General features: G+C 40.7%; 1 protein-coding gene across 2 annotated transcripts in view; it reads left to right on the forward strand.

Moving 5' to 3' along the window:
- The window catches only part of SORCS3 (sortilin related VPS10 domain containing receptor 3), a 581,582-nt gene that overhangs the window by 415,435 nt on the left and 139,296 nt on the right, over positions 1–26,851 (forward strand). For both annotated transcript variants that reach the window (XM_025467140.3, XM_025467142.3), the window contains exon 6: positions 10,111–10,175. In XM_025467140.3, the coding sequence (XP_025322925.3) occupies positions 10,111–10,175 (65 nt within the window). The remainder of the gene's footprint in view (positions 1–10,110; positions 10,176–26,851) is intronic.

Genomic DNA, 26,851 nt, shown 5'->3' on the forward strand with positions numbered 1-26,851 from the left:
GTGATGGAAAATGTCAAGAGAGGATCCAGCAGAAGCCTGTGAGGTCAAGGATTGTGTCCCACGGGCAGAATGAGGCAATTGCAATTCAGTATGATGGTTTCTATTCTGGACAGGAGGGCAGGCTGTTACAGGGATCCTGAGCAAGGCTTGGTCCCTTGGTTTGTGGTGTATGATCCATCTGAAGAGGGGGAAAGGTGCTTACACTGAACTTCCATAGCAGGGACTTTTCAGGTCCAGTGCCTGGAACAATGCTATTATTCAGCTCTCCACAAATGTGGAACTGAGGTCTGAGGGCAGGAAGGAAGGCAGATTAGTTTATCCTGCCCTTCAAATAAAAAATAATAATAGCTAAGTTGTGAAGAATGCTTTCTATGTTAGGCAGTGTTCTAAGTGTTTACTACCTAGCTCATTTAATCCCATAATTCTGTCACATCAGTGTCATGATCTTCCCATTTCACAGACGAGGAAGCTAAAAGTCATTGTTGGCACACGTATGTAGTATGTGATGGGGAGTTTGCAGAAGGGGGCCTGATCTTACTTCTTCTCCCGAGGAAGAATGGGAAGGTTCACTGGAATAGATTGGTTTGTCCCCAGTCATGGGTGTTAAGTTTCAGGAGTACCTTGTGATAAGAGAATTAACTGTTGAGGAATTTTTACGTATCTATAAGGGTTTGCATAGATCCATACCTGTTCTTGATACGGTTTTGTTCTTTTTTTTTTTTTTTTGGTTTTGTTCTTTTAAATTCCGTTTCATGGTTACTTCATTAAAACCAGGAATACTTGTCACTAAATAAAGGCACTACCGATGACTTGTTTTTACTTTGCATTAGTAGCAATACACATATGGTTATTTCTCTTTTAGCATCTGATACATTTTAGAAACTTTCTGGTAGTTTCCCTCCATGTAACTTCAATGGGATGCTTGCAAATTCATTTTTACTTTGTTGCAGGCATTAAGGGCAGGGAGCTTGATGTTTCTCATCTCTGGTTCTGCACTGGGTACAGCACCTGGCCTTCCAGTCCACCCTGGCCTCATGTTGGTCCTGGGAATGTGAAGGAGCTTGTGTGGTTGTGATGGAAGAGGTGTCGGGGGCCAGGATTAACCTTCTTGGCGTGCCTGAGCAGGCATGCCTCTCATCCCCTCCCCTATACTCATGGCAATGCCATCGTACCTCTTATGTAGTTTTGGCTTATTCCATCCTCATAGACCTGAAGGAGACTCAAACCCAAACACACATTTTCTTTTCCTCAACTGTATTTCTCTTTCTCAGGCTTCTGCAAAGATCTCCATTTATTACTTCTCTATTATTGGCCCAGCCTCTTTGTTCTGTTCCCAACATTTTCTTCTTAATGACTATCACCAATAGGAGGGACTCCTGGTTCATGAAGTCTTGAATCAAAATTTTCTTAGACACTGTATTGAAAATGTCCACAGAGTGAGTGCATGTATATTTCCTACATTGCTACCATAAAGGGCTTCATAAGGGAAGAGGGAGGCAATGGGGCAAGATGGTTCTGGTCCTTGATTCTGGGAGAGATAGTTGTATGAAGACCTCTCACCAGCCAGGAGAGGCAGCTTACCAGGAAGGTTAAACTCCTAGCTCAAAGCCACCTGCCTGGTTGAATCATGGTTTTGCTGCTTACTCAACTGTGTGCCTTTTGGTAAATTGCTTCATCTCTCGATGCCTAATTGTACCCTTTTATTTTTTTATTTTATTTTTTTTTAATTTTTATTTATTTATGATAGTCTCACAGAGAGAGAGAGAGAGAGAGAGAGAGAGAGGCAGAGACACAGGCAGAGGGAGAAGCAGGCTCCATGCACCGGGAGCCCGACGTGCGATTCGATCCCGGGTCTCCAGGATCACGCCCTGGGCCAAAGGCAGGCGCCAAACCGCTGCGCCACCCAGGGATCCCTAATTGTACCCTTTTAATATGGAAAATATGGAGAAAAAATGATTCAAGGCTCATAGAATTGATATAAAGATTTAAGATTAGCATTTACATATAAAACAAGGCCTGACACACAGTACTCTCACTCTCAGTTGTTATTATGTGACTTTAGGTACATTACTTAATCTCTCTTATTATCCCCATTTTACCATGGATGAATATTCAATGAATGGTATTTTTCTTTTTTCTTTTTTCTTTTTCTTTTTCTTTTCTTTTAGAAATGAATGGTACCTTTCTTAAAGAATCGTTTTGAGGGTTAATTACATAATGCATTTAAAACACCAAACACAATGCCTGACATACGAATGTCCTTATTACTATATACACTTTCCCCAAATTTCCACAAGTTTATTCCTTGCAACTTCTGCCTACCCTCAGAAAAATCACAAAATATCTACAATCTAGGATTTCTTTGCTTGCTGTGTTTGTGTGTACTTTTCTTACATTGGGCTTTTAAAAGTGGGGGCTTTTGAGGCTTTAAGATTAGGGATCTGATTGCTTCTACCTGATGATTATCAGAGAGTTTCCTGATAAAGTGATTGTGGCCCAGGATAGCAGTAGTTCATGGGCATCTCAGCAGTGGTAGGCCTAAGTGAGAAAGGGAAATCTTTGTGTGCTGATTGTTGCTGCCTTGTTAGAAGGAGAAACATAGAGTCCAGACATTAATTAAGTGCACCCAATATGGCACTGGTTCTCAACTGGGGCCAGTTTTGACCCTAGGGAATGGTAGGTATTCTCTAGAGATCTGGTTGTCAGGCCTGCAGGGAAGCTGCCGAGTCAAGTAGAGGCCAGGGATTCTGCTAAATACTCTACAATGTGTAGGATTGTCCCCCACAGCAAAGAATTATCCAGCCCAAAATGTCACCAGGGTCAGTATTGAGAACCCTCTGGCTGATGCCAGCAGTACTGCAGAAAGTAGGCAGTGGCATTCCTGTGTGTGTTGGAAAAGGGCAGGAGTACTCTCCTTACCTACAGCACTCACGTTTTTCTGCTCCACCTCTGACCAGCTGAGCAGCTGAATATCTTCTCCTGTGGACCCAGAGACAGAGCAGCTTTGAAGTGCAGTTTGGAAACCCTCACATTTAATCTGAAGGTATGCCTTATCTTGAGCTGTGTGTGGTAGTAAATATTGGAGAAAGATAATTAGGGTCTTGTCCTTAGGAAACTCACTGTCCAGTTGGTTTTATATTAATAAGAATCATTGTCTCTGTAATTCATGGCTTAATCAAATACAGAAACACACTCACAGAGGTATGCTGTGGGTTTACGTGGATAAACAGGCTGCGATGTTGGGGTGGAACTAATAGACAAATTGTATTAGGGCTCTCTGAAGAAACAGACCAATAGGATATGGAAGAAACAATAATATATGCAAACAGTCCAATAGGAGCTTGGGGGACAGGGAGAGAGAGAGATTTATTAGAAGGAATTGGCTCATGTGATTATGGAGGCTGAGAAGTCCCAGAGTTTGCATTCTACAAGTGGAGATTCATAGTTATTGGTGTAGTTCCAGTATGAGTCTGAAGCCTAAGAATCAGGAGAATCAGTGCTCTGAATTTCTATCTGAGTGCAGGAGGAGGCCAATTTCCCAATTAGAAAATATTCAGGTCGAGTAAGTACATTCTCCTTTTACTCCTTCTTTTTGTCCTGTTCAGGCCTCTAACAGATTGGAGGAGGCCCATCCACATTGGGAGGGCAATCTGTTTTATTCAGTCTACTGATTCAGATGTTAATTTTTCCAGAAACATACTAGAAGACACATCCATAATAACATTTAACCAAATATCTAGACACCTCCTGGCCCAATCGAGTTGACACACAAAATTAACCATCACACAAATGGATTCAGATTGAAATACTTTCCAATGGCATCTAGTTGCCACCTTCTATCTCTCAGTGCATTTCTCTGTTTGTGTAAATCCTCTACCTCCACATTTTGCATTTTGATGTCACAATTTGCATCTGTTTCCACATATATCCATTAACAAATGAATGCAATTATAGTTAATTTAATATTTTTGTCTTTTAACCTTCATGCTGGACTTATCAGTGATATATCTACCACCATTACTTTAGTGTATTCTGAATTTAACTGTATACTTACCTTTACCAGTGAGTTTTATATTATTTTTTATGTTTTCCTGTTACAAATTAGCATCCTTTTGTTTCAGCTTGAAGAACTCCCTTTAACATTTCTTGTAAGACTGATCTGTGTAAGGAGCTACCTCAGCTTTTGTTTGTCTAGAAAGGTATATATCTCCGTCAATTTTGAAGCACAGTTTTGCTGGGTAGAGTATTCTTGGTTGATTAGCAGGGGTTTTGTTTGTTTAGTACTTTGCATATATCATCCCACACCCTTCTGGCCTGCTAAGTTGCTGCTGAAAAATATCTAATGATAGTCCTAATGGGGATTCCCTGGGATATAACAAGTGATTATTCTATTGCTGTTTTTTAGATTCTCTACTTGTTTTTAACTTTTGATGATTCAATTATTTTTTTTAAATATTTATTTATTTATTTATGATAGACATAGAGAGAGAGAGAGGCAGAGACAGGAGGAGGGAGAAGCAGGCTCCATGCCGGGAGCCCAACGGGACTCTATCCCGGGTCTCCAGGATCGCGCCTGGGGCCAAAGGCAGGCGCCAAACTGCTGAGCCACCCAGGGATCCCCATGATGATTCAATTATAATGTATGTTATGTGGTTCTCTTTGGACTCATCTGTTTTGGTACTCCCTGGGCTTGCTGGTTCTGGGTGTCTATTACCTTTCCTAACTTAGGGAAGTTTTCAGCCATTATTTCTTCAAGTAGGTTTTCTGTCCCTTACTCTCTTCTTCTGGGACCCCTACAATGAGAACTTTAGTCCACTTGATGTTTTCCCATAAGTCCCTTAAACTATATGCACTCTTTTTCATTCATTTTTTTTTCTCTCTCTCTCTCTCTCTTTCTCTCTTTTGCTCCTCAGGAGGAATTCCACTTCCATCTTAGAGTTCACTGATTCTTTCTTCCACTCGATCTAGTCTGTGGTTGAACTCTTCTATTGATTTTTCTTTTTCCATTTCAATTATTATACTCAAGATCCATGATTTCTGTTTGGTACTTTTTAATATTTCTATCTGTTGAAATTCTCATTATTCTCATGCATCATTCTTCTGACCTCAGTTAAGCATCTTTATGACCGTTATTTTGAATTCTCTATCAGGTAGATTATTACCTCCATTTCTTTAAGATCAGTTCCTAGAGATCTATCTTGTTCTTCTGTTTGGAACATAATTTTTTTCTGTGTCCCCCCCCCCCATTTTCCTTGACCCTTTGTGTTGGTTTCTGAGCAGTATATAAAAGAACCACCTTTTCCAGTCTTGACAGATCTCATGTAGGAGAAGAACCTCATAGACCAGCATGACTGAGCTCTTAGCTGTCTCTCAGCTCTGTGATTATTGAGGCCTTCTTTATTTCTTAGTGGCTTTTAGCAGTTGACTGTCCCGTGACCTGGCAGTGCTGATTGCCATCACTATCTGGATACAGACTGATGAGAAGCTGCATCCTAGGTACAAGTTGGGAAGGTACATAGTTAGGTTTTCAGGGAGAAACTGGGAAATGGACTTTTTTGCCAGCTCCCTCAATGCTGGGCCCAGGTGGGGAGCCACCAAGGGTGGGGGTGCCCATTAATAACTGTTTCTTTGCTGGATGCAGTCTTGCTAGTGCCTCATTAATGCAAGGCCTGTTGACTACTAGTGCCAGGTGATCTTGAGGACCATCCCTTGTGTGATAGCTGCAAGAGCTGGGGTGCCAGATATGTGTATAATTTCCTTTTAGGGAGATACTGGTGACTTGATTTTATTATTGGAGCAGGCTGGTGGGGAAGTGTCTGTCAGCTTCCCCAGTCCATGAGGAGGATTGTGGATAGCCCCCAGATATCTGCTAAATTAGAAGCTGGGCCCTCAGGCAGTAGCTTTTAATGTATGCAGATAAACACTTTTTGGGGAGAGACTGGGAGATAGGTGTTTTTAGCTTGTTGCCTCTGCACTGAACCTTGGGGAAGTAGATGGTGAAGAACTCTTCTTTGATTGCTATAGTCCTCTGGGACTCCTAAATGAAGCCCTCTTGGGCAATGTTGGGAACCATCCCCTGGGCAGCAGCCCTTAAAGCTGGAGTGGGGTCATGTGCACAGCTCCTTCCAAAGAGCTACTGGCCACTTGGAGTGGGCTACAGAGACAAGATTGGAAAGGTGATCCTCTCGGGGGAGGATCATAATCAGCTCCTTGAAGCCTGCTAAATTAGAAGCCTAGCCCTTAGGCAGCAGTTTATAAAGTCTGCAGATAAAGCCCTCTAAGGGAAAGATGGGGAGAATGTGTATTGAGCCCTGGGGCAGTCCCTGCAGGGATCACTCGAGCACCATGAAGAATTGCCTCTTCATTTGCTACAGCCTGGTGGGGCACAGGCCCCATTGGCTTTCAGAGCTAGGCGTTTTAGGGACCCATTCCTCTGGTGTAGGCCTTAAAAGTTGTGAAGCTAGATGTGGAGACCAAACCCTTTGCTCCTAAGTAAGAAGCTGGCAGTTGGAGGTTCCCTCCTGGATGTGTGGCACTGTATGGGTGAGGGGGGAGGTGTTCATGGTAAGAGTGTGTCTCAGTCTTTTCTACCTATTTTGATGTAGGTGTTTTCTCATTCATCCAATGCATAGGAGTCACTCAGCTAGTTTCTGGTTATCTTTCAGAGAGAATTGCTCTGTATATAGCTATGCATTCAGTGTGTGCATGGGAGGAAGGGAGCTTAGGAGTCTCCAGTCCTTCCATTTTGGTCTATTATCTCTGTTTCTTTCTAAATCTCTGTCTTTCTGTCTGTCTATCTTTGTCTCAGCCACTATCCTCATATCACTGTTTCTCCTCCCTGTCTCTGTGAGACTCCTTGTCACAATGCCAGTTCTTTCTGTATTATATCCACATCATTCCTTTAGACCTATTCTTCCTAACAGGCTGGAAACAATTCTCTCAACAATTTTGACCTGGTGAATAGAGAGGAAAGGCAGTTCTTTCCTACCAGCTCCAGTTAGATAAATCCCAAGGAAGTCCTCTGTATTGTCCTGGGATGTCTCAATCACCATAGCAAAGATATGTCATGATCATGCCGGATCATATACCATCCTAGGGGTTCAGATGGATTGGCTACTGTGATTGACCTCCCTGGACAAAGCACATGACTTGTTGGGTAGAAGAGGTCTTTAAAAGATGGAAGGGTTAGAGGGGTATTAAGATAGCCAATTAAGGTAGTGAACCATTGTCCACTCTAGGGAAACAAACAATAAAAATAAAAATGCTAGCAGATATATGATCTGGATTCTGAATTCTGTAGAAGTCCAAAGGAGGGAAATCAGCATGAGCTAGAATGACCAGGGAAGGCTTCCAGGAGGACTTGATTCATAATTTCAACCTTAAAATCTATATAAGATTTTATATAGATAGAAGGGAATGAGGAATCCTGGATGAGGGAATAGTTTCTGGTTTGGTTTTTTTGTTTGTTTGTTTGTTTGTTTGTTTGTTTGTTTTGGTGGTGTTTGCATTTCTTTCAGCTCTATATGTTCTAGAGCATAGCACTTGATAATCAGAGTTAGGCTTAGTTGTTTATGGTTGCAATTCTGCACATTCTACCCTGCCATTGATCTTGGAGGAGGATAGAAGAGTAATACCTGAGAATCCTCTTATCCTGACAATACCAACTTACTTACAAAGAAAAAGGAGACTGAAACACAGCAGAAGTCCATAAAGTCCATTCTGGTGCCCTCAGCCCTCTGTGGGTCTGACCTCAAGTGAGTTTCACATTGAAATTTTGGCATTATCATAGGAGCCTGGGTGTTTATTAATTCAATAATATATTAATAAACACATTGGTAGCCCCCGATACACACACACACACACACACACACACACAAGGCACATAAGTGCCAGGGATTCCAAGATAAATAGACAGGATCCTACTTTGTTAAAGTTTATATCCAAGTACAGAAGACAAGTTAAATGGCGTGAGTGATGTGATTGAGCCATGCAAAGCAGTGGTTCAAACATTTGGCTATACATGGAGATCACTTGGGAGCTTTAAAAAAATACTGATGCTTTCATCTTATCCCCAAAGGTTTTGACTTCATGGGTCTGGGGAGGGGCTCAAGCATCTAGATATATCAGAGCTCCTCCAGTGGCTCTCCTGAGTAGCCAAGTTTGAAAACCACTAAGGTAAAGATGCTATGGAATCAGATACAGGACTCTTCAGCAAGATGAAGGGTGAAAGGGCTGTTGGAAGCGTTAGCAGGGTGAGCTTTGAAGAAAGGGTTAGAGTTAGCTGGAGAAGAAAGGGGGACAGGGAGACCAGTGATATGAAGGACATGGCAAACAAAAGGGAGATGAGCCAAATGGAGAGGAATTGTTCTTCACTTGATCTTAGCCAAAAGGCCGAGAAGTGATGAGAGGAATTGTTCTTGGCTGAGGAGTCGGTAAATCTCCCTAGTTCTTGTCTTGTCCCTGTGTGACCTTAGACAAACAGCAACATTCCTGTGTCTTGGTTTTCCATGCAGTCAAACCTAACTAGTGATACCTGCTCTCATTCTGCTCTCAAGCCTTAGGGGTTTGCCCTGAAGATCAACTCAGGGGAGCAAAAACTAAAATGTAGTATTTCAATGATCATAAATGAGCTTTTTAAGTAACAGGTTTTAGCCATTCAAAATATCATTTTATTTGGACAAATAAAAATCACTTTGGGGATCCCTGGGTGGCGCAGCGGTTTAGCGCCTGCCTTTGGCCCAGGGCGCGATCCTGGAGACCCGGGATCAAGTCCCACATCGGGCTCCCGGTACATGGAGCCTGCTTTTCCCTCTGCCTGTGTCTCTGCCTCTCTCTCTCTCTCTCTCTCTCTCTCTCTCTGTGACTATCATAAATAAATAAAAAATTTTTAAAAATCACTTTGTTTTTCCTAACATCTATCATTTGCAACCCAGTTTCATAAAGAGAGGGCATTGATGCCATGTGCCCCCTGCTGCCTGTTTTCTACGCCTTCCTTCCCTCAGCAGAGGTGTCAGATACTGAACTCTGCTCTAATGTAGTAATGGCCTCGGGGCCAGGGAGAAGTATAGAGATTTATGGTGTGGAAGATTGGGTTTTGAGTTCTTAGGTCTGTTTTTCATAGATTTTTCTATTTTCTTGCTGTCTGGGTATCAGCTGTTGATTCTCACTGTTTTAAATTCTACTTTTTCTTTCTAACTTGCCACTTCTTACCTCTTGAAGACTGGAAAACCAGAAAGCCCCTCTTAGAAGGATATTTAAAACAAGAGTAAATAGACTGTAAGAGCTTGCCAAGAGAGTGGATTATGTGATCTCTTCAGTATGAATGTTTTAATGTCTGTGTTGCCTCTTTTAGCTGACTTTTTGGGTCATCTTCTGACCTGGATATCTCACATAAGAGATGGCTGCCTGGGCTTTAGGTGTGTGAGGTCGGAGGCCCACAACAATTAGTTTGTCAGGATTCTCAGCCATCCTTCTTTTGGCTCTTGGCCATAGACCCTTAAGGTTTCCCACCCTGATCACTGGGAGAATTTTGTTCTTGTCAGACGAGATTTCAAATGTTTGTCACCAGACATTCTTTGTTTTCCGGGCATGTGGGAGGAAGGGCAGACAGCCTCAAACTCAGGAGGACAACAGTGCCCTGACGCAAACAGCCAGAGTGGAGGCTAAACCACTCTCCCCAGAGGACAGAACAGGGTAAGGAATAGAGCAGTCCCAGCAGGAGGGCGGAGTGGGACAAAGTGCCAGAAGGAATCAGGTGTGGCAAGATGGGAGGGTCAGTGGTGGGAGAAGAAGGAAGATGGTGAGGAAGAGGGAACTTAAGTGCCATGTGGTGGAAAAAGGTGAGGACAGAGGTTTAGACCTATATCACTGTGGACTCTAGACTCCTTTATGGTTTTTTGTGAGAGTCCCTGACTCCCTGACACCATACCAGGACTCATGAGTTGTGAGCATTACAGGTGACTGCTGAATTGCCAGGCTCAGTGGCCAGACTCCGTGGGTCCTCTCTTGAGAAAGTGGCTTTCTGAGTAACAATCATCCCTGAATGCTTTCCCACTTTGTCACCTGCTGTCCATGTGGTCACTGAGCTTCTGTGTCTCCTTCCTTCCCCAGGTCGGTGGCTGGACTGGATAAGGAGGCAGACCTGGTGCACATGGAGGTGCGGACTGCAGACGGATGTGAGTGCTGACACGCCAGCCTAGGCCAGAGGAGATCTGCCTGCAGGTCTCTCTCCGCCCCCAATTTGCATTTTAATGGCTTGAGAAGATGAAAAGCCCTGAGCTCCATTACTGCCATATCCATCCTATTTCCCAGAGTAGGGGGAGAGGCCTCTGGTCCCAAGGGAGATGTTTCATGGAAATAAACCCTCAGTAATGAATTTTCTGGGGATGTGAGTTAATGTGATGAATTTTGAGGCTCCTGTTAGTAATTTCCTGGCATCTTCAGTGTAATTCGAATAGGGATGGCTATAGCTCATCACGGTATTTTGCATTCACAGGGTGAGTTGCAGGGGCTGCCAGCTTTAAAAATGAACCCTTCTTATAGTCAAGCTTACCAAAAAAGCAATTTTTTTCAAACCTGTTTATTCATTCATTCGATAAATATGTAGGGGTGGACCCTGTGTGCCAGGCATTGTTTTAGGCCCTGCAGATATAGTGGTGAGCAAACCTATATTGTTCTACAAACAAGCAGTAGAATCCCAGGATCTTGAACACGTGATCCCTTTGTACATTGTGCACCTGCATACATCTTGCATGGAATTTGACTGATGATGTATCATTTTGCACCATTTTAAGCATTTTTTTCCCAGAGTTGATCATATTACTATAAGGCTGTTCTCTACTCAAAAAAATCAGCTTAAAATCAACTTAAAATATATGAAATATGTGAAAATATGTGATCAATGTGAAATAGATAAAAATGTAATCAGCATCAATCAACAATAGAGCCAAATAATCTATGGAAACAGTAGTGATGGGGGAATGCAGAAGAACAGGTGCCTGATTATGAGTTGGGGTCTTGGATTCTGCTACCCACCAACCATAGGGTCTGGGGAAATGTCCTCTGATCTCTGTGCTAAATCCCTGCATTGTCTGAGAATACTTATTCATCCTTGCCCTGTCCACCTCATAGAGTTATAGGCTGACCAAGTAGAGAGGGATGTTATAGAAATTCTACAACATACAAATGTAAAGAGGTTCAGTTTTAACCTGGCTGTGAGTGTTGGAGTATCTTTCCAGATACATTAACTAAAACTGCATGTGCTTTGTCCAAGAGAAACCTACTGTTTTTGATACCAAACACAGGTACATGCCAGAAACATGCATTTTGGGGAATATTTCATTTGCTTTTTTTTATTTTGTGAAAGGGTTAGAAGATAGCCAGCAACTGTTGTTATATGCCTGGCTGCTGAATACTCAATTTTTGTCTCTCTTTCTTTTTCTGTGTTATAATTTCTGTTATTTGATCCTTAAATGTAGACGTCTCTAAAGCAGGCAAGGAGGTGGGATGGTCCACACTCTTAAAAAAAAAAAAAGTTTTTTAACAAGAAGAGCTATTTAAGATTTAGAAAAATAGGGGCACCTGGGTGGCTCAGTTGGTTGCATGTCTCACTCTTGGTCTTGGCTCAGGTTGTGATCTCAGGGTCATGAGATCAAGTCTCTTCACTCAGTGGGAGTGTGCTTGAGATTCTCTCTCTCCCTCTCCCTCTGCCCCTCCCACTCACTCATGTTCTTTCTCTCTCTTTAAAATAAATACATAAATCTTAGAAAAAAGATTTAGGAAAATAATACCACATATTCAAATTCACTGATCATGGGTAGTGAAGCTTGGGTTCAAAATTATATTATCTGACTCTTACTGCTGAGAAAGAAACTGGGGGAAGAGTGAGATATAGGGATGTGAAGGAGCAAGCAGAGCAGCAGCAGGAGAGAAGATAGAAGCTCTAAGATGACCACAGACCAGTTTTTGGTACAATTCTTGCCTTGGCATTATTTCCCATGTAAACCTTTTTATGCCTTAGATGTGATCTATGCTGTTTGTAGTATTTTAGAGTTGGTAAAACCTTGTAGGACTGCCTGACTTCCTACTTAGTGTAGGAATCCCTTCCTGAAAATTTCTGACAGTGTCTCCTCAGGTCCCCTGACTTCAGGCTTAATTAGACACATCCTTTTCTACTGCTGGGCAACTCCTATGTTTTGTTTTATTAAGGTAATTTCTTACATTAAGCTTAAACCTATTTTCTGAAAGCTTAAAAATTCTGATCCAAATTTGGATAAGGCCTGTGGTGCAGGACTGCTGCAAAATTTTATGAGATTAAAAATGTAAAACACATAGCATAGTTTCTGGCCCATTATCAAGAATCAAAGAAAGACAGAACTATAATAGGGATAAATGTCATGTGCCACACTGAGGTTAAAGTATAGTGTATGTGTGTGTATACATATATATATATATATATATATATATATATATATATATTGATTATGTTCCCTTTCCTCAATTTTTTTAAAATAAATTTTTCAATAGCTAATCTTCTTTAAACTTAGTGAGTTGGGTCTAACCCATGTTTATTTAGAAGATGCATATAACATGGCTGCATTAACCTGGAAATGTTGTATTTTACAGATCCTAATGCAATGCATGATACTTTTGTGCTATGTAGTGAGAACTTTCTTACTTATAAATCACACATACACACCCATCTTCATCCTCTAATCATCACAAAAAGACACAGCATGTATTTTATTTCCTTTTTTCTGATGTGGTAGTCTGAACTAAAATTTGCCCAAATTCGTGCAGCTAGCTAGTAACAGAATAAAGACTATAGCACAAAACTCTTAATACTCTAGAAGTAGAAGGGAACATCCAACAAAAGATGTCTACAAAAGACCTACAGTTAACATCATATTTAATGATGAGATACTGAATGCTTTCCCTATAAGAGTTCTAAAGAAACAAAAGAAGTTTATTGACTCTTACCAACATATTCAACATCATGCCCAAAGTCCTAGCCTATGCAATAAAGGAAGAAAAATGAAATGCAAATATACTTCATGCAGATTGCAAAGGAAAAAATAAAACTATTATTATCCTCATTGACACAATTGTCAATGTAGAATATCCCAAGAAATATACAAAAATAAAAAGCTCCTAGAACTAATAAGTAGGCACAAATTCAGTGGAGAAAAGATGCTATTTTTAACAAAAGGTGTTGGAAAAAATTGGGCAGCCATATGGGGGAAAAGTGAAATTCAATCTATGATTTGCAACTATACAAATTTAATTCAAAAATGGATCATATTCCTACATGTAAAATATAAAATTATAAGACATATAGAGAAATGTAGAAGAAAATCTCCATGACCATAAGTTGGCGCCAAGAGAAAAATTGACAAAATAAAGAATTGATAAATAGACTTCACCAAAATTAAAGGCATTTGCTCTGCTGAAGGCACAATGAAGACACAAGGAGAGCATATTTGCAAATTGTATATATATATATATTTAATAATAAATTTATTTTTTATTAGTGTTCAATTTGCCAACATACAGAATAACACCCAGTGCTCATCCCGTCAAGTGCCCCCCTCAGTGCCTGTCACCCATTCACCCCCACCCCCCGCCCTCCTCCCCTTCCACCACCCCTAGTTCATTTCCCAGAGTTAGGAGTCCTTATGTTCTGTCTCCCTTTCTGATATTTCCTACCCATTTGTTCTCCCTTCCCTTCTATTCCCTTTCACTATTATTTGTATTCCCCAAATGAATAAGAACATATAATGTTTGTCCTTCTCCGATTGACTCATTTCACTCAGCATAATACCCTCCAGTTCCATCCACGTTGAAGCAAATGGTGGGTATTTGTCATTTCTAATGGCTGAGTAATATTCCATTGTATACATAAACCACATCTTCTTTATCCATTCATCTTTCACAAATTGTATATTTAACAAAGGACTTATGGCCATAGCATATAAGGGACTTTCAAAACAGCAATAAGAAACATCCCAATTAAAAAAAAATAGGCAAAAATTTAAATAGGCCACTTTCCAAAGTAGACGTAAGAATGACAAATAAATAAGCACATATAATGATGCTCACATCATTAGATATTAGGAAAATGCAAATTAAAACCATAATAAGATACCAATGCATACCTATCAGAATTGCTAAAATATATAATACTGGTAATACCAAGTATTGGCAAGGATGCAAAGCTATTGGGACTCTCATATATTCCTGGTGGGGATACAAAATAGTACAATAATTCCGGAAAAACATTTTGGCAATTTCTCATAAAGTTACATAGGCCTTATGATTCAGCTATCTCTCTCCTTCATATTTACCCTAGAGAAATGTTATATTCACACAAAAACCTGTACACAAATGTCTGTAGCAGATTTATTAATAATCATCCAAAACTGGAAATAACCTAAATATCCTTGAATGGATGGATAGATAAACAAGCTATGCTACATCTGTAAGACAACATAGATGAATTTCAGAGGCATTATAATTAGTGAAATATGTTAGTCTCAAAAGGTTACATACTATATGATTCCATTTATATGATCACATGGAAAAGACAAAACTATAACAATAGAGAAATAGATCAGTGGTTTCCAGGGTGGGGAAAATATTTCACAGGAAAGCAGCATGATGGAATTTTTCAGAGTAATGTAAATATTTGACTACCTGACTATGGTGGTGGTCGCATAAATCCATATATCTATTAACACTTTAGAACTATAAGCCAAAAAATTGCTGTGTATTAATTGAAAGAAGTTCATATTGAAAAATAATACTAATACTAATAATACTAATATTATATTAGTATTATATATATATATATATTTTTTTTTTTTTAATGGTGCCTAGCTGGCTTAGTTGGAAGAGCATGCAACTCTTGATCTTAGGGTCACGAGTTCAAACCCCACATTGGATATAGAGATTACTTAAATAAATAAATATTTTTAAACTTATATTAATATAACTTATAGTGAGGGAAAACTAGAATACACAGTTCTTGGCTTCTAGTTCTTATCTTTCATGATTAATTACTTAACTTCTTGATCCACTTATTTCTTCTTTTATTCAACCAGCATTTATTTAAAATCTGCATATTCTGGTCACTGAGGGGACATAGAGGTGAATGTGGTATTATCATTACCTCAGGGAAGTTGTAGACTAGCTGGGGAAACAGATAAGGATTTGAGTAATTCTAGCACAATCTGACAGGAACATTCATAGACTTGAAAATATGTTGAGTTACAAATGGGAGTATGGCTAATAGTCTCAGAAAGTTGGGGGAAACTTCTCAGAAAGACAAAACTGTTAAATCTGGCACTTCAAAGATTAGAAAGAATTTATCAGAACATTCTGATAGAGAGGAGAACCTCACATGTGCCTAGTGTTCACCCATGAAGAGTGGTTTGATTATGGTCCATGGCTGTCAAAGATAGAGGGACAAAAGGCTAGTAAAGGTATGCTGGGGAGGTCCTGTGAAGGAATGGTTAGGTAGCTCCCTGAGCCGTGATCCACATTGGACACCACGCATCAAAGGCCATTTTTACCTTTATAATGGAAAGTTACAATTGTGATTTCCCCAGCTGTGACCTTAGGTACGGATTGTACTAGACAATATCACTTGGTTGTTTCAAGTTCCTTTCTCTCTGCCTCTTCTGTTTATGTTTCATGTTTAAGCTATAAGCAGCTGCTAGAGGAAAAGCTAGCACCCATTCCAGCTTATTTAGACCACAACACTGAGCATTTCTCCTGATACTGCTATGTCTCCATCTCTGGAGCACAAGGCAGCTTTGCTATGTTTCCCTAAGTCCCTCATCCTGCCCCACTTGGCTCCTGACTCACGAGATAGAGAAGGGGGCTGGTTTGTGTTTGACCTCCTTAATTGGGACAGGGAAGAGGAACAGAGGGTGGCATCTGTGATGAGACCAGTGACATCCTGCACCCTGTATTCCCTAAGGAATAGTGCATTGGTCAGAGACGCTTATTAGTCACTTGCAGCTCTGTGTCCTGATCTTTTCTTGCCTGGTCACTCTGTGCTCGCTGAGGTATCTTGTACTTTCTAACTGCCAAGGCAGGGAGATGGGCCTCAGCAGAGTGCTGGAAGGAGCACACTCTCCAAGCCCTGGCAGAGGGTTAGACAGTCCTGGAGTGGGGGTAGGCACCAGAATCACTACCATCCCTCCAGCTCTGTCTCTTTGGGGGCCATATTTGCAACTTATGTTTACCCTTTTGAGGAGCAGGGAGAAATGGTCTTTCTTATTTTATTTTCTTAAGGTTTTATTTATTTATTTGAGAGAGAGAGAAAGTGAGAGAGCATGAGTGGAGAAGGAGGGAGGAGGGAGAAGGAGAAGCAGATTCCCTACTGAACAGGGAGCCTGATACAGGCTCAATCCTAGGACCCCAGGATCATGACCTGAGCCAAAGGCAGACACTTAACTGACTGAGCCACCCAGGCACCCAAGAAATGGTCTTTCAGATATTTATAGGCAAACAAACTGGGAGAATAGAAACCTAGATCTTAATTCCAGTTTTTTTTTTTCACTGAGAGGCTGTGTTTCCAGGAATCAACTAAAATTCCTGAGGTTGCTGTCCCCTCATTGTAAAATGAAACAGAATTAATAATTTACTCATTTTTCTTACTAATTCTTTTAGAGGATATTTTCTGAGCATCTACTGGATGCTAATCATGACATGGATTTCTAGAGATATAAAGAGGGAATAAAACATGGTCTCTGCCCCCAAAGTCTGTATTCTAAAAGGGAATAAGCAGATGAATGACCCGCAGTTCCTGAATAGCCTTGTCGTAGTTATACACAAGACATGTTAGGAACTCACAGGAGAGATTACTTCTTTATATTTGATATATTTGAAGCCAGTTGAAACTTAGATTTTCTAGCCCTTTTGTTTTGTGATTCATATGTTTAAAAGGAAAATAATTCTCTGAGAATCTTACAAGAACTAGTAGAGCTTAGATAATTGTTACTTTTCCCTCCTCTGACTTTCCTTTGTTATTCTACCTTTTTTTTTTTTTTTCCCATGTTGGAGAGCCTGTTCCTTCATCAGCCTATTTCAGGCCATTTACCCCAGTTTCTGGATCTGCCAATTACTGTTTTGCAAATTACCCTCAAAGGTGCTTTGAGCAGTAAAATTCCATTCTCTGTTTCTTTCCACAGCAGCATAGTTCCTATGGCCATTTCTCTCAACTTCTAGCATTCATGATCCTCTGGCAACCTGTTCCCTGATTCCTGGGATCCACCCCAGAGGTTTTGGGTTAGATGGTCTGCTCTAAGGAGTCTATGTATTGCTAAGCACGCTCCCAACATGATTCTCATCCAGGTAGCCCACTCACAAACACTGCTTTAGGGATCCCTGACCTCAGATAGTGCTGGGATTACAGCACAACATAGTTATATCCTCATAAGTGTGAAGAAAGAGCCTTAGTGTTGGAGTCTGGAATTACCCTGCTGTGAAAAATGCAGAAACTGGGCTATCACAGGGCTGGAACAGTGAGAACATATAAGGAGGGCAAGCACGTCTTTGTTTGCCACCTTTCTTTCCCTTTGCCTCTCAAGACAAAAATCACAATAAATCATAGCTCATTATAAGTGTTTTCCAAGTCAAGATAACTTCCATGTGTCTAAAACCATGTTATATGTTGAGATGAGAGGGAGAGGTTCATAAGTAGTAGAAAAAAATGGTTTGAAACCCATAAGGATGTTCTGAGAATAGAAACAAGATATGGTTATGAAACAACAATTAAATGTTACTCTGTGTAGTCCCCAGAGCAAGACAGGGATGTGGGCATTCATACAAATAACAATGTAGAAATGTGTGTTTCCTATTTATTCACTCTCTTACATTCAATCCACTGAAATGGAGCACTTCCCACATATAGAAGACAGTGGTTCTCAAAACCTAGCATTAGTTATAATCACTGGGAGAATACACACACACACACACACACAACACGGGGAGGGTGGTCCTGGACATTGGTCCTTTATAAAATTGTCCTAGTGGTTCTAAAATGCAAGCAGGGCTGAAAACCACTTCACCAGATCTGAGCTTCCCCAAATGTAGCATGCATATGAACCATCTGGAGAGTTTGTTAAAACACACATTCCATATACTGATAAGCTCCCAGGTGATGGCTGGTCTGTGGACCCCACTCTGATCAGAACTGCACTATGCGAAGTTGTGAGGGATATACAGTTAAATAGGACACAGCTAGGACTGAGAAGCACACAGGAGAGGGGAGCGCAGATAGATACACAGATTGTTACTGTGATATAATGTGCTGAAAGCCACTGATTTCTGATCTCATGAAGAAAGTGCTACAGGAACCCAAAGGTAGGATATCCCAACAGCCAAGGAGACTGAGGGCCACACAAAAGAGGCTGTGGTTAAGTTTCATCTTGGGAGATGAGTTGGATTTTCATTTTTTAATAAAAATTTTTATTTAAATTCAATTAGCCAACATATAGTGCATCACAAGTTTCAGACGTAGTGTTCAATAATTCATCAGTTGTGTATAACACTCAGTGCTCATCACATCTTGTGCAAGATGAGTTGGATTTCCCCAGGAGGATGGTAGAAAGAGGGATGGGGACTTGTGCTGGCCAGTGTGGCAGCCACCTTATCACAAGGGGTTCCTGAGTACTTGAAATGTGCTGTCCAGATTGAGGTGTGGCATGTGTGCAAAACACATACCAGGTTTCAAAGACATGCTATGAATTAAAGGATGGAAAATAGCTTATTAATAATTTTTATATTGATTCTATGTGAAATCATTATATTTTGGATATTTGGGGTTATTAAACTATGTAACAATTAATTTCACTTTTCTATTGACTTTTTAGTAAAGGTTATTTGCAGCTCACATTGTATGTCCGTTGGACAGCACTACTCTAAACTAGAGGGACTGCAGGTGAGCAGCACAGAGGGTGGCTTTTCTGTACCGTATGTGACATCAGCCATCCTTTCTCTCAATCTGGATCCCACACACCAGATATAACCCAGTAAAACTAGTCTCTGTTCTTGTTTTGATGTAGGAGTCTTCACTCTAGCCCAGTCTTATTCCTTCTTTTTGGAAGTCAGACTTCCAGATTAAGCTGAAGCCACTGAATTAGCTGTTGGCCTGGCAGGGCTTCATCAAGGCAAAGCCAGCTAGTTTGGTTAACAATGTGTGAAACCAATTTCTGCCACGCAGTTCTGGATTCAAATGACTTTTTCTCCCATTGTCTTCTGGAAATCATTTTTCTTAGAATGTCCCCTGTGAATTCTCCCTACCATTACCCCCTCTCTGACATACTCTTAACCAACTGAGCTACCTAGGTGCTCCTTGGGGTACTCCTTTTTTAAAAAGATTTTATTTATTTATTCATGAGAAACACAGAAAGAGAGAGGCAGAGACATAGGCAAAGGGAGAAGCAGGCTCCATGCAGGGAGCCCAATGTGGGACTCGACCCCAGGACTCCAGGATCATGCCCTAAGCCAAAGACTGACACACTCAACCGCTGAGCCACCCAGGCTCTCCCTGGGTACTCTTAATTGTTCACTGAACTGAGACCTGACTCACTGCAAATTTTACTCCACAGTAACACCTTTGTTAGCATCCTCCATCCAAAAGAATTGGGTGTCAATAGAAAGAGCATCATCTTGGTGCCATAAGGGTTGAGTTGAAGAATTAACTCAGTCACCTAGAAGCTATTAGACCTTGGAGAACTTTCTCTTTTTTTAAGATTTTGTTTATTTATTCATGAGAGACACAGAGAGAGAGAGGCAGAAACATAAGCAGAGAGAGAAGCAGGCTCCCTACAGGAAGCCCCATGTGAGATTTGATCTCCCAATCCTGGGATCACACCCTGAGCCAAAGGCAGACACTCAACTGCTGAGCCACCCAGGTGTCCCCCTTGGAGAATTTTCTTAACCTTTCTGTGATTGTTTATCTTTCAGTGCTTTATATACTTGAAAAAAACTAACAAATATAAGAAACATTTTTATTAGTTATTAGTTTTTTCATCAATGGGCTAACAGGTGTTATTGTAGAGTAAGATTCACAGTGAGTTAGATCTCAGTTCAGTGAACAATTAAGAGTACCTCAAGGGGCACTTGAGTAGCTCAGTTAGTTAATTGTCTGATTCTTCATTTGCTCTCAGGGTTGTGAGATCAAGCCCTACATTGGACTCAGCACTCAGTGTGGAGTCTGCTAGAGATTCTCTTTGTCCCTCTGTTCCTCCCTTTTCTTGTGCTCTATAAATAAATAAGTAAGCAAGTAAGTAAATAAAATCTTTAAAAAAAAGAGTATCCCAGAATGGCAAGGGCTACTGTATGAAATAATAAGTTTCTCTTCATTAGAAATTTTCAAGCATAAACTATCTGGACATATCATAGTGACGTTGTAATAAGTGAACCTGGATATAGGCAGAAAGTTTTTGACATCTAGGCACTCTTGATATTTCTAGAATCAAAACCTGTAGCACATATGCCACAATTTCTTGTCCTGGTGCCACCTTTACCTGTCATTAATCAATCACTGCACTTTCTCACTGAGCCAAGATAAAGTCCAGCATTTCTTAATAGACTCCAGGGAGTCATAAGTAATCAAATGGGCTTGGCACACAAGGCAAAACTATTAATACTACTGCCTAAACTTTGGGTTCTAGACACACAGAATATTGACTCTTAAAGAGCCTTGGATTATTGACTAGTTCAGTAATCTTAAACTGTCTAACTCCAAGCTCTAGCAGTGTTCTAAGAATTCAGAGGCCAAGATGGGGATGGAGTGTGGGGTTAAGTCAGCAGGATTGCAGAACTCTTGACATCCATTCAACTAGAGCAGATACACTAAAATACACTTTCTGTATTGAGAATATAGAATTATCTTTAATAAGAGGTTTCAGGATTTTCTTTTTTTTTAAGTTGAAATAGAAAAATTGAATCAGTTTCAAAAAAAGCACTAAAATGTGTAACAATTTTCCCACTGTCACATAGATAACCAGGGACAATGACTGAACAAGAACATGGGTTCCGATCTAATTCTCAGACTGACTTTTCTTCCATGGTTCAAATACATAATGGTTGGGTTAGTTGGTTCTGGTGTCAATATGCCTGCATATCAATCCCAGCTCTGTCATTTCCTGGAAGCTGTGAAACTCAGGCAAATCATTTGTTGTGCCTCAGTTTCCTCATCTATGAAATGTGGATGATAATAATTTTAACTTCTTATTGGATTGTTGCCAGAATTAAATCAGTTAATACATGTAGCTCCTGCAATACTGGAAGCCAGAGTGCACATTCAAAAAATGTTACTTCTTATTGTTTTCATCATCATCATCATACTCATCATCATTGTAATCATTGTCATTGTCATCATCATTATTGTCTCACTGTCATCATTCTAGCATCATTGTCACTGTCATCATTGTCATGTCATTATTGTCATCATTGTCATATCTGTGATCATCATTGTCATTATTGTCATCACTGCTATTATCATCATCATTGTCAGTTATCACCATTATCATTGTCATTATCATCATTGTCCTCATCACTCTCATCATCATCCTCATCATCATCTAGTCATCATTATCATCATTGTCATCATCACTGTCATCATCACTATTATCATCTATTCATCATTGTCATTATCACTATCATCATCACCTAGTCATCATATTCAGTCAGGGTCAGTTTATTTGGCAATTGGAGTGAAAGGAGTCCTGAATGCAGTATCAAGAATCCTAAGATACTCAAGATCACTGTGACTTGTAAATATCTATAACTACCAGAATCCCCCTGTGCCTTAAGAAAGCAGGAGACACTAGAATTCTCCTTTGGGCAATTAGAAGTTTCACAAAAACTCTACATCCATAAGCATAATTAGGCAGGAATGGAAGCTAACTTTTTAAATTATTTGATTTGGTTTTGGTACCTACTAGGTCTCGAGAGCTGTATAGGCATTTGCAGCAGTGTGATGTCCTGCACACAGGTTAGCCCCACTCCTAAATCAAGGAAAAGGAGGCTTATGGAAGCCAAATAACTTTTTAAAGTTTCCTGGAATCTGCTGGTTTTTACTTATTTGTATCACAGAGTTAATATTATTATTCAAAATAAATAACTCCTGAGTATTTCTCTAAGAGAAGACCTAAGAAGATGATTTGCTTTTTGTTCACAATTTTAATGTACTTTTTCAAATTTTGACAACATATGTATTACCTAAAGGGATAGGAGTTGAGTGAATTATGGAAAGTTTCTTTCTCTGAGGTGGCAAGAGGCCAGATGGCTAGGATAGTTTGAATATTTAGTACTCTCAAAGGCAAACCTTTACAAGTCAGAGTATCATTCAACATAACAAAAAAATGTATGTTTTTAATGTAACTCAATTAACTAGCATTTATTGGGGCTTTGTAAAGTTAGCTTGGGAGACAAACAAAAATGACTAAGACTTTATTCCTGTTTCTAAGGAGGTAACACTTGGAAAAGTTTGACAGAGAAAGAAATACTGAATGTAGATGAAAGAGAAGCTTGCCTTGCTGGATGGGTGCAGTTAGAGGCTGCCTCCCTAGGCCCTACAGAACTCCTGGCAAAAATATAGTTCCTTAGGAAGAAAAGAAGGCTAAGGATGCCACATTATCTCCTTCATTCTCTCTGTGCATATTCCCCAGTTCTCAGATCTTCCTTTGTCCAGTGCAGAACCCAAGGCAATGTTCACTTGTGAATATCCCATGTCCCTCACTGGTCTTGGATTCTTCTGAGAATGTTCTCTACTTGCTGAACTTCAGGGAGTGCCTGATACCCACAGTATCACTGTACACCTTGACCCAATACAAAAATGAATGAATCAGTTAAAGACCACCCCTTCTCTCTGTGTGAGACCTTTGGCCCAACATCTGCTATGTGGGAAGGCATCAAGGCTGGGTGCCCTAGGGAGATGCCCTTCGCTAAGGGGTCTGCTAGTGCTAGAGCTAATTCAAACAGGGCTAGGTATTTTGAAAGTTACTGAGTAGATCCTTCTATTCACACTGCGGGGCACAAAGCCTTTGACTTTTGGCTTTTCTAAGTGGAGCAGTGACTACACCAGCTCTTCGAAATGCATTAGGAAGACGTTTGACATTTAGAAATACATTCATCATCAGGGTAATGATTGACTCTCAACCACAGGGGAAATCACTCTCTAATTTTCTTACAGAGATATCCAAATGAGTTCTTCATTCAATCTGGTCTTTCTAGTTTTTCATTTGAGAACGTTTCAAAGAAAAAGATAGAAAAAAAAGTTTGAGAATATGGGTTAATCAAACTTAATCCATTAACATGTGATTATACCGTGCCTTACATGAGCTTTGCCTATATAAAAGATCATTGTAGTTTTCACTCCCTTTCTAGGAATTCCTTTCTCATGGACTACTCCATCTTGGTTAAATACAGAAGTTGCCACCTCCACTAGGTCCTCCTTGGTTATTCCAGCTGAAACATATTTTGTTTTCTGTTTTTTTGTCTGCACACCCAAAGCACTTCAATAAATTAAACAGTGATATAAATTTGGAATATGACTTTACTAGTAGGACCTGTAGTATGGTGCTTTAATTCTCCATAGTCAAATCGAACATTAGTTTTATTATTTGAAGGTATGAGAGATACTGAGTGGTAAATTTCCTTCTCTTTTCATAACAACAAAGAGGTAACATATACTAATCTTTTAAAATGTATCTAACAATGTGTTAAAGCATTTTTCATACATAATCTTATTTAATCCTGATCACAGTCCTTGGAGGAAAATGCTAACTCATGAACATTTCACAGATGAAGAGCTGTGCTACTTAGTTAAGGGTGATCAGCAAGTAGTGGGTTCAGGACTTGAATTCAGTCCATTCTAGCTTCAGAGGCCTTGCTCTTAAACACTATGCTATACTCAAGAGCCAGACCTCTGCCATTTTATCAGACATCTGGTATTATTAAAGGAAAATAAAAGGACCACAGGTGTTAGAAGCCTCGTTTGGGATTCAAGTTAAATGACAAATGTCTTTCAGTTTCATCTTCGAATCTCCATGACTGTATTTGGCCTCATTTCAGGATAATGTCCAAAGCCCAAATTTGAGAGCTTTCAGAAATGTGAGTTCCTTGGTGTCCTCTGCTCACCTTTGACACCTAGAGTCCTTTGTCACCCTCAGTCACTTCCATCTGGTGGCCAGGTCTGCCTGGTAATTTACTCCCCCCATCTCTCCCATTCTGGGTTGTCACCAGGCAGTGGGTGTCATAGTACTTACTATCATGTCACTATGTTTTAAACAATTTAAAAGAATGGAGACTTCCAATGTCTGAGTCCAGCTAAAGACTACAAGGCCCCTGAATTTTAAGTGGATTTGAAAAATTCATTTTAGAGCTGCTTTCCTGTTAAATTGGACCTTTCATTCCATGCTGGGCAGTTGCAAGCAGGGGGAGAGCCAAAAAGTAGGATGAGTTTGGCAGAATAGCTTACCTGCTGTGGGCCAAAGTTTAGGTAGGTTTTGATTTTGTTTGGGGTGGCCTTAAATACACTTGATTCTTTTTTTTCCAAAGTGTCCAAATGTGAGAGTGAATAGTAAATAGACAGGGGAAAATGAGCCTGTGTGGGGGGACAAACAGATGTCCTCCTGTGTGTACCTTTGATTAGCTGTATAAGGAGTTTTCTGAGACACTGGCTGGCAATAAGGAAGCAGGTTGTCCTGTCAACACTTGTGGTTTCTTTATATGTATTTACTACAGCTTTTCCCTGGGTTTTAGTGCCTTATTCTAGGAGAAAATTACTAAGGCTTTGTGGATCCAAGAGTATTCCTAGTGGGCAGGCCACATGCTGCACGGCACAGCCTGGGCTCCTTGCCTTCCCTTGCCCTCTCAGCCAGCAGTGGAAAGCCAGCCCACTCTTGGCTTTCTCTGCAAACAGAGACAAAGGGAGGAAGGCACAGGCGGGCCCTACTTACAGAATGGTGAACAAGCTGGTCTTGCTTATGGGTCAGGAAAGAGTGGGAAGAGGGTTTATGTCTTCTCTGGAGAGGTAGGTGGGAACCAAGTTACAGAATAGAGATGGGAAATGAGTGGCTCCTGGGGCTTGTTTGGTTGTAGACTTGTTTGGCTTTACAATGTTTGGCCTGCACCCTGTTTTAAATTTAAAATAGCCATCATTTTAAAAAAGATTGTATTTATTTGAGAGAGAGGGCGAGCACACACACACACAGGCGAGGGAGGAGCAGAGGGAGAGGGACAAGTAGACTCCCTGCTGGGCATGACTGCAGATGTAGGGCTCCATCCCATGACTCTGAGATCAGAACCTGAGCTGAAATCAAGAGTTGGATGCTTAACCGACTGAGCCACCCATGGGCCCCTAGCCATCAATTTTTTAAAAAATCAGACAATTTCACACCTAAAAAAGTAGGGACAGTTAGATTGATTACAAAACACCAAATCTCTTATTCCTACACATCAAGCTGGACAGTGAGCAGTTTCTCCTTGAAGAGCCCTGTGTCAACCATTTTGCTGTAGTCCCCACCACTCCACAGTGATCCCCGACCCCGAGGCCATGTGCCAGCTGCCATTTGCCATACTCACTCAGTTCATTTTACCCCTACACATTATTTGTCTTGCTCCTTAGGCATTTGATTTTATTAAGCTTCTTGTAAAAAGCCTTCTGTTCTACAGGAGGATGTCTGGGCTTTGTCCCAGGGCACTCAGAACTGTTTGGAAGCCAGGAGAGAGAAGCTCAGATTGCAGTTTTAAAGATGACTCTGGCTCCTTGCCTTAGGCCTGTCCAGTTTTGGGTCCATCCCACACATTCAGGCCAGTGGTGAGGTAGATGCAACAAGCCACACAGATGGGCAGCACTCGTCCCAGGCTGGTGGCAGGGCTTGTGGAGAGAAGGGGAGAGACTCTGGAAGCACTTCAGGAGCAGCATTGTCAGGGCTAGGAACTGGCTGGGTTATTTGGCACCTGGAGGCAAGAAAACCGGAAGGGGCCACATGAGTGGCTCAGTGGTTGAGCATCTGCCTTCGGCTCAGGTCGTGATCCCAGGGTCCTGGGATCAAGTCCCGCATCAGGTTCCCCATGGGGACCCTGCTTCTCCCTCTGCCTGTGTCTCTGCTTCTCTCTGTGTGTCTCTCATGAATAAACAAATAAAATCTTAAAAAAGTAAAAAGAGTGAAGAGGCTTGTGCTTGTGGGCAGATGATACGAATGCTGACGGAGAGAAGGATGTTGGTGTTTGACAAGCTCCAAGTAAGAATGCCAACAAAAATAGACTTTGTTCAGCTATGGATGTTCAGGAAGCAGGAATATAGCACATAATGAATTCATTTCTTACCCAACTATGTTTCTTTATTAAATGAGCATAATGTTTATAAATAAATGTGTGAAATAGCTAGCCACAGATAATGTGAGTCACCTCCTAGGCAGCAGGTCCTCTTTTTTTTTAAATTTTTTTTTTTATTTATTTATGATAGTCACAGAGAGAGAGAGAGAGGCAGAGACACAGGCAGAGGGAGAAGCAGGCCCCTTGCACCGGGAGCCCGACGTGGGATGCGATCCCGGGTCTCCAGGATCGCGCCCTGGGCCAAAGGCAGGCGCCAAACCGCTGCGCCACCCAGGGATCCCAAGCAGGTCCTCTTGAATCGAAGATCTGTCTCACTCACTGCTGTTTCCCTAGTACCTGAGCAATTCCCAGTATGTTTTGTGTGCACGAGACTCATTGAAACCATTGGTAAATTAATTAATTAAGGAAAAACGGGAATAATTTTAAGTACTTGTGTTTTAAACTCAATTGTTATAAATTTTTGCTTAGTTAAGACTTTTGCCTTTATCTCCAC

This window comes from Canis lupus, chromosome 28 (genome assembly GCF_003254725.2).
Source record: "Canis lupus dingo isolate Sandy chromosome 28, ASM325472v2, whole genome shotgun sequence".
In the NCBI taxonomy this organism is placed as follows: Eukaryota; Metazoa; Chordata; class Mammalia; order Carnivora; family Canidae; genus Canis; species Canis lupus.